This window comes from Aedes albopictus, chromosome 3, assembly GCF_035046485.1.
Source record: "Aedes albopictus strain Foshan chromosome 3, AalbF5, whole genome shotgun sequence".
Classification (NCBI taxonomy): domain Eukaryota; kingdom Metazoa; phylum Arthropoda; class Insecta; order Diptera; family Culicidae; genus Aedes; species Aedes albopictus.
This window is the reverse complement of record NC_085138.1, coordinates 258141072-258148814: the sequence shown is the minus strand read 5'-3', so window position 1 is coordinate 258148814 and position 7743 is coordinate 258141072. Positions and strand designations below refer to the sequence as shown.

The following is a 7743-nucleotide window of genomic DNA, read 5'->3' as shown; positions in this document are numbered from 1 at the left end:
GCTTTTCGCAGTTGAGGAGGACCTAAGGAATGTAAGTGTTATAAAATTCGTGTAGTAAGTACTACCAAGAAACTTATGTGATCAGAAAAAAAAAATACCTATTAGTGACGTCACTTTTGCAACTACGTAAAATCGTGAGCAATGCAATTCTCTCTCTTTCCAAATCTATCGCCACTACAACAACATTGGTTGTTTTTTTTAAATATTGCAAAATTTATTCATTTTATAAATTCATTCCATCAGAAATCTGAATATTGGTGGGGGTACCCTGCTTTAGGCCGTCCTGCCGTGTAATAAGAGGTAAGGACTGAATACATATTCTTGGAGTTTCGCCTATTATTAAAACTTATTTCACTTGAGAAAAACATGAACCCGGATCCGGAATAATATATTTCATAAAAACAATTATCTTTTTATTTAACAGCAGTCAATATGTGGAAATGATAAAAAAAAATCTCATATGTACCGTAACGGAAACAGTTCCAAGTAAGTACAAAATATTTATCTTCAGTCTTTGCATATTGGCCTACCAAATGATAGCCCACATATATTATCCAAATAAAATGGTTGAAGTGTGCCGAAGTAATCTACTCCCCACACGGATGCGAAAACGGGCCTAAGCGAAATGAACACCATGGAACTGAACTTCAAATATTTGAGTCAGTGAACGATAAAGCCGTTGTTGGGGGCATGCGGTGATAACGTGGCCGTTCTTTCATGAATCTTGTAAATATGCAGTTGGTAGGTGTATGTACTTACGTCTACGCGCCACCAATTAATCTTTATTTGATCATCTGTAAGGAACTTTCTTATATCTCAATGCCATTACCATCGTACTCGAAGCGATAAAGCGGAGATCTTGACGGTTTCCATTCGACTGTCGGCTTCAAAAGGTTTCCTATGATCTGGAATGCGGATTTGAGACGAAATTAGCACAAAAATGTACTTGAACAGAACCGAAAGGATCTAACCTGCACGGTGGATTGTACAGATGTGTCGGAAACTATCTTGTATAGAGCCGTTACGACTATTACCATCATGGGTAGCAATCCAATGATCCAGCCGACAATATCCGCCCAATCCGGATAAACGTACTTCCCGTAGGACACGGGCTTGTATTGGATCCAGTTGAAGCATAAGATGAACTATAAAATAACGAAGTCATTTTTCAAGGTTCCTATAAAAAAAGGATCAATCGACTCACCAATAACGTGATGGGTGTAACAAATTTCCAAGCCATGGTCCAAAAGTAGTGGAAACACAACGATCGTTTCCCAATCATTTCCTCAATGTTACCGATGAATCTTTCCGAACCATAGATCCACGCGATCAGGATGCACTCGATGATGGCAATCAGCAATACGGACCAGTTGGCGGCATACTTATCAACCAGTTGGAACCAATACATACCACTCTGGAAGATAAAATGATTAATAAGCAGGTATGAATACGTTTTTCATAATCCAGTTCGAAATTTGGAAGCTAAGTATCGCCTTTATTCCATTCTCCAAATATCTTCAACTTCATCAGTCCCTGTGGGATATGGTATCATGGAAAGAATCCATGAAGTAATATCCGAAGGAGGAGAACCCCGGGTAAAATCCAAGAAAGAATTCCTACAGGCAAGGGTGTACTCGGTTTGTGGCTGCCGCTCTCCATCCTCGGTCGCGCCCAATGCTCGCCAGGTCACGTTTCACCTGGTCCGCCAATCGTGCTCTCTGCGCTCCACGCCTTCTTGTGCCAACCGGATCAGTTGCAAACACCAGCTTTGCAGGGTTGTTGTCCGGTATTCTTGCAACATGTCCTGCCCACCGTATCCTTCCGGCTTTGGCCACCTTCTGGATGCTGGGTTCGCCGTAAAGTGCAGCGAGCTCGTGGTTCATACTTCTCCGCCACACACCGATCTCCTGCACACCGCCGAAGATCGTCCTTAGCACGCGTCGCTCAAACACTCCGAGTGCTTGCAGGTCCTCCTCTAGCATGGTCCATGTCTCGTTCCCGTAGAGGATCACCGGTCTTATTAGTGTTTTGTACATGGTGCATTTGGTGTGTGGGAGAATCTTTTTCGACCGCAGTTTCTTCTGGAGCCCATAATAGGCCCGACTTCCGCTGATGATGCGCCTCCGAATTTCACGGCTCACGTTGTTGTCAGCCGTCAGTAGGGATCCGAGGTAGACGTATTCCTCCACCACCTCGAAAGTATCCCCGTCTATTGTAACATTACTACCCAGACGGATCCGGTCGTGTTCGGTTCTGCCTACCAGCATGTACTTTGTTTATGAGGCATTCACCACCAGTCCGACCTTTGCTGCTTCGCGTTTCAGGCGGGTGTACCTGTACAGCTCTGCCACCGTTCCAAATGTTCTGGCAATAATGTCCATGTCGTCCGCAAAGCACACAAATTGACCGGATTTTGTGAAAATCGTTCCCCGGCTGTTGAGCCCGGCTCGTCGCATCACACCTTCCAGGGCGATGTTGAAGAGTAGGCATAAAAGTCCATCACCTTGTCGCAGTCCCCGGCGAGATACGAATGAACTGGATAGTTCACCCGAAACCCTTACGCAGTTTTGCACACCGTCCATCGTTGCTTTAATCAGTCTAGTCAGCTTCCCAGGAAAGCCGTTTTCGTCCATGATTCTCCATAGCTCTACGCGGTCGATACTGTCGTATGCCGCTTTGAAGTCGATCAATTGGTGATGCGTTGGGACCTGGTATTCACGGCATTTCTGGAGAATTTGCCATACGGTAAAGATCTGGTCCGTTGTCGACCGGCCGTCGATGAAGCCGGCTTGATAACTTCCCACGAACTCATTCGTTTTAGGTGACAGACGACGGAAGATGATCTGGGATAGCACTTTGTAGGCAGCATTCAAAATAGTGATCGCCCCGAAGTTCTCACATTCCAAATGGTCGCCTTTCTTGTGAATGGGGCAGATTACCCCTTCCTTCCACTCCTCCGGTAGCTGTTCGGTTTCCCAGATCCTGACTATCAGCCGATGCAGACAGTTGGTCAACTTTTCTGGGCCCATCTTGATGAGTTCAGCTGCGATACCATCCTTACCAAGCTGGTGAATGGCATCCTTAACTTCCCTCAGCGTGGGAGTTGGTTCATTTCCGCCCTCCGCTGCACTGACGTCGTCGTTTGTTCCGTTGCCGTGGGCTCCCGTGCCTACGTTCTCCACGCCGTTCAGGTGCTGATCGAAGTGCTGCTTCCACCTTTCGATCACCTCACGTCCGTCCGTCAAGAGGCCTCCGTCTTTATCCCTGCATATTTCGGCTCGCGACACGAAGCCGTTGCGGGATGCGTTGAGCTTCTGATAGAACTTCCGTGTTTCTTGGGAACGGCACAGCAGTTCCATTTCTTCACACTCCGCTTCTTCCAGGCAGCGCGTTTTCCCCCGAAAGAGGCGGGTCTGCTGTTTCCGCTTCTGTTTATAACGTTCCACGTTCTGTCGAGTCCCTTGCTGCAGCATTACCACCCTCGCTGCGTTCTTCTCCTCCAAAACCGTTCTGCACTCTTCGTCAAACCATTCGTTCCGTCGATTCCATTCCACGTACCCGATGGTGTTCTCGGCTGCGTCGTTGATGGCTGCTTTCACTTTACTCCAGCAGTCCTCTAGAGGGGCGTCATCGAGCTCGCCCTCGTCTGGCAACGCGGCCTCGAGATTCTGCGCATATGCTGAGGCGACATCCGGTTGTTTCAGTCGCTCTAGATTGTACCGTGGCGGTCGCCGGTACCGTACATTGTTGATGACGGAGAGTTTTGGGCGCAGTTTGATCATCACCAGATAGTGGTCGGAGTCGATGTTGGCGCCACGATAGGTCCTGACGTCGATAATGTCGGAGAAGTGCCGTCCGTCAATCAGAACGTGGTCGATTTGAGATTCCGTCTGCTGTGGTGATCTCCAGGTGTAACGATAAGGGAGGCTGTGTTGGAAAAAGGTGCTGCGAATGGCCATATTTTTGGAGGCGGCGAAATCAATGAGTCGTAGGCCGTTTCCGTTCGTTTGCTGGTGGGCGCTGAACTTACCAATCGTCGGTCTGAATTCCTCCTGCAGGCTTACCTGAACATTCAAATCTCCTATGATGATCTTGACGTCGTGGCTTGGGCAGCGATCGTACTCGCGTTCGAGCTGCGCGTAAAATGCGTCCTTGTCATCATCAGTGCTTCCGGAGTGTAGGCTATGCACGTTTATTATGCTGAAGTTGAAGAATCGGCCCTTGATCCTTAACCTGCACATTCTTTCGTCGATCGGCCACCAACCGATCACGCGCCTCTGCATATTACCCATCACGATGAAAGCTGTTCCCAGCTCGCGTGTGTTGCTGCAGCTCTGGTAGATGGTATAATTACCTCTAAACGTTCGCACCATGGATCCTGTCCAACACACCTCCTGCAGCGCTACGATGCCGAACCCGCGGTCCTTCAGTAGATCGGCGAGTATGCGGGTGCTCCCAATGAAGTTGAGAGATCGGCAGTTCCACGTACCGAGTTTCCAATCGCAAGTCCTTTTTGTTCGCTGGGGTCGTTGCCGTTGGTCTCGGTTATTCTGTTGCTGATTTTCCGTTACAATGGTTTTTACTGCTGGCTCGTAGGGCCTGACACAAACCCCCTACTTTCCGGAGGACCATAGTGCACAGTTGAGCTTAGAGTCCTTCCCTGGCACTCGGACGCAGATCAGCCGCCCCTAACATGGGGATCAGACGCTGTTGTGAGCCGCTCCTCCTGGAGAACAGGCGCTCAGGTTTGCCGAAGCAAACCCCCCCTTCCCTGTCAGCCTACGACCAAAGTTCCCACCGGGGTTGGTTACCCGATCTTCCCTAAGGTTTCTCATAGTTTCCGGCCGGTACCGCGAGGAGGTAGGGATAGAAGTTGCTGGGCAGAGGCTAGTGGATCACAATGGGATCTGAATTGCGCAGCATACCCAGCCTTTACCGTGCCATGAAATTGAATATAATAACATTATATTCTAAAAGCATTATTTAACCCTTCAGCATCAGCAGTCACTCTGTTGATTTTTTTTACAAAACGTTTAAAAAGATTCACATAAATCAACGTGTTTCTGGAAGCGGTGACCAATTCCTGGAAGACTAAAGATTTTTATTTACTCCTGCATTATTTTGCTCAAATTTTTTTTCGGTAATATCTACAAAACATTCATGAGAAATTGTAGCTACTCTTTTGAGGACTTACAAAGAATTTCCTAGTTCCTCTATGAATTCTTTTGAAATTATCTTACAATCTAGCTTACAATACTATTCGATGGAAAAACTCTTCTCTTGAAATGATTGAAAAAAATCATCAGGTAAGGTGGAAAAGATGATAGGAGGCTTTCGGAAATTTTTCGAAGGAATTCCTAAACGAATTCTTAAAGAAAAGCTGAGAGAAATTTCTGAAGAAATTATTTGAGGAATTCATGGAGCCTGGAAGAATTCCCGGGTCAATCTCTGGAAGACTTTCTGGATAAATCCCTGATGAAACACCCGGATGAATTCCTGGAGCAATTCCTACAGGAATGCCTGGAGAAAGCCCTGTAGAATCCCTGGAGAAATTCCCAGAGGAATTCCCGGAGGAATCCCTGGAAGAAACCTGGAGGAATTCCTGTATAAATTATGGGAGGAATATCTAGAGAAATATCTGAAGAGATCTCATGAGGAAATCCTAGATTAATTTCTGGAGGATTCCTTGTAGGATATTTTGGAGAAATTCCTGGAGGAATTCTGAGAGGTATCCTTAGATAAATTTCAAACGAAATCTCTTGAGGAAATATTAGAGAAATTTCTGAAGAAATGCTTGGAGGAATTATTGAAGAAATCCCTGAAGAAATTCCTGGAGGAATCCCTGTAACAATTCCTGGGAAAATCTCGAGAGAGAATCCTGATGGAATGCCTGGAGAAACTTCTGAACAAATTCCTGGCGTAATTCCTGGAAGAATTCTTGGATGAGACCTAGCAAAAATTCATGGAGAAATTTCTTGGATGAATTCTTGGAGCAATCCCTGGAAAAAAATCCTGGAGAAATCTCCAAGCAATTCTGGGAGCAATTGCTGGGGATATTTCTGAAAAAATCCCTTGAGAAATTCCACTAGAATTTCCTGGAAGAACCCTTGGAGGAATTTCTGGAGGATTCCCTGGAGGAATCTCTGGGAATATCCCTGAAGAAATTCGTGGAAAATCCCTGGAGGAATCTCTGAAGCAAATCCTGGACGAATCTCTGGAGGAATGTCTGGAGGAAAGCCTGAGAAATTCCTGAAAGTATTCCTGGAGAATTTTGTGGAAGAATCTTTGAAGAAACCCTTAGAGGATTTCCTGAAGAAATTCCTGGAGGAATTATTGACATAATTTTTGAAGGATGTCCAGGAGCAATTCCTGGAGGAATTTTTGATGAAATTCCTGGTGTATTTCCTGGAGAAATTCCTGGATAAAATCCTGGATGAATGCCTGGAGGAATTCCTAGAGATATTCCTGTGGGAATTGCTGGAAGAATCTCTAGAGGAATTCTTCGAAGAATTTCTGGATGAATTTCTAGAGGAATCTCCAGAGGAATTCTGGGAGATTTCAATTTATTTTTCTATTTCTGAATAAAATCTACTGAGAAGTTTCTGGGAGTATTTCTAGAGAAATTCCTGGTGCAATCCTCGAAGGAATTCCTGAAGGAATCCCTGGGGGAATACTTGAAGAAATTTGTGGAGAAATCACTGAAGGAATACCTAAGGGAACCCATGATAAATTCATGAAGGTAATCCTTGAGAACTTCCTGGAAGAATTTCTGAAGAAATCCATAGAGAATTTCCTGGAACAATCCTTGGAGGAACTTCTGGAGGATTTCCTGGTGGAATTTTTGAAGGATTTCCTGGAGAAATCCATGGGAAAACCCTTGGAAGAAATCGTGGAGAAATCCCTGAAGCAACTGATGAAGGAATCTCAGGAGAAATTCCTAGATAAATGCCTGGAAGAATCCGTTAAAAACTCTTGAGGGTAATCCTGGAGAATTTCCTGGAAGGATTTCTGAAAATATCCCCAGATGATTTTCTGGAAAAAAATCCTAGAGAAATTGCTGACATAATTTCTGAAGGATGTCCAAGAGCAATTTCTGGAACAATTCCTAGATAAATTGTTGGAAGAATTCCTGAAGAAATTCTTGGCGTTATTCCTGGAGAATTTCCTAGAGGAGTTCCTGGAGAAATTCCTGGATAAAATCTTGGGGGAATGCCTGAAGGAATTCCTGGTGGTTTTCCTTTGGGAATTCCTGGAGGAATCTTTGGAGGAATTCTTGCAACAATTACTGGGTGGATTGCTAGGGGAATCTCTAATCTAATCTAAATGAATCCTGGGAGAAATTTCTAAAAAAAAAATCCTGGAGAAATTTCTCGAGGAGACCCTGGAGAAGTTCCTGGATGAAATTCTGGCGGAATGCCTGCATGGATTTCTGAAGGAATCTCCTGGAAGAATAAGGAAGAATTTTTAGAGGAGTCTCTGGAGCAATTCCTGGGGGAATATCTGGTGGAATTCCTGGAGGATTCTCTGAAGTAATTCTTGGAAAATCTTTGGAGAAATTCCCGTAGTAGTCTCTGAAAAAAATCCTTGGAGGTATCCCTTAAGGATTTCGTGGATAAATTTCTGTAGGAATTCCTGGTGAAATTCTTGGAAAAATCTCGGAAGAAATTACTGGTGGATTCTCTGGAGGAATGCATGGAGGAAGTCCTGAAGGAATGCATTGAGGAAACCCTGATGGAATTTTTG

General features: G+C 45.1%; 1 protein-coding gene across 1 annotated transcript in view; it reads right to left on the bottom strand.

Moving 5' to 3' along the window:
• Positions 1-748: 748 nt before the first annotated feature.
• The window catches only part of LOC109424461 (sodium- and chloride-dependent glycine transporter 1-like), a 30314-nt gene continuing 23319 nt past the window's right edge, over positions 749-7743 (bottom strand). The window contains exons 5-7 of the mRNA XM_019699594.3: positions 1205-1414; positions 972-1145; positions 749-905 (exon numbers count right to left, since the gene is read on the bottom strand). Of these exons, the coding sequence (XP_019555139.3) occupies positions 810-905; positions 972-1145; positions 1205-1414 (480 nt within the window). The 3' untranslated portion in view covers positions 749-809. The remainder of the gene's footprint in view (positions 906-971; positions 1146-1204; positions 1415-7743) is intronic.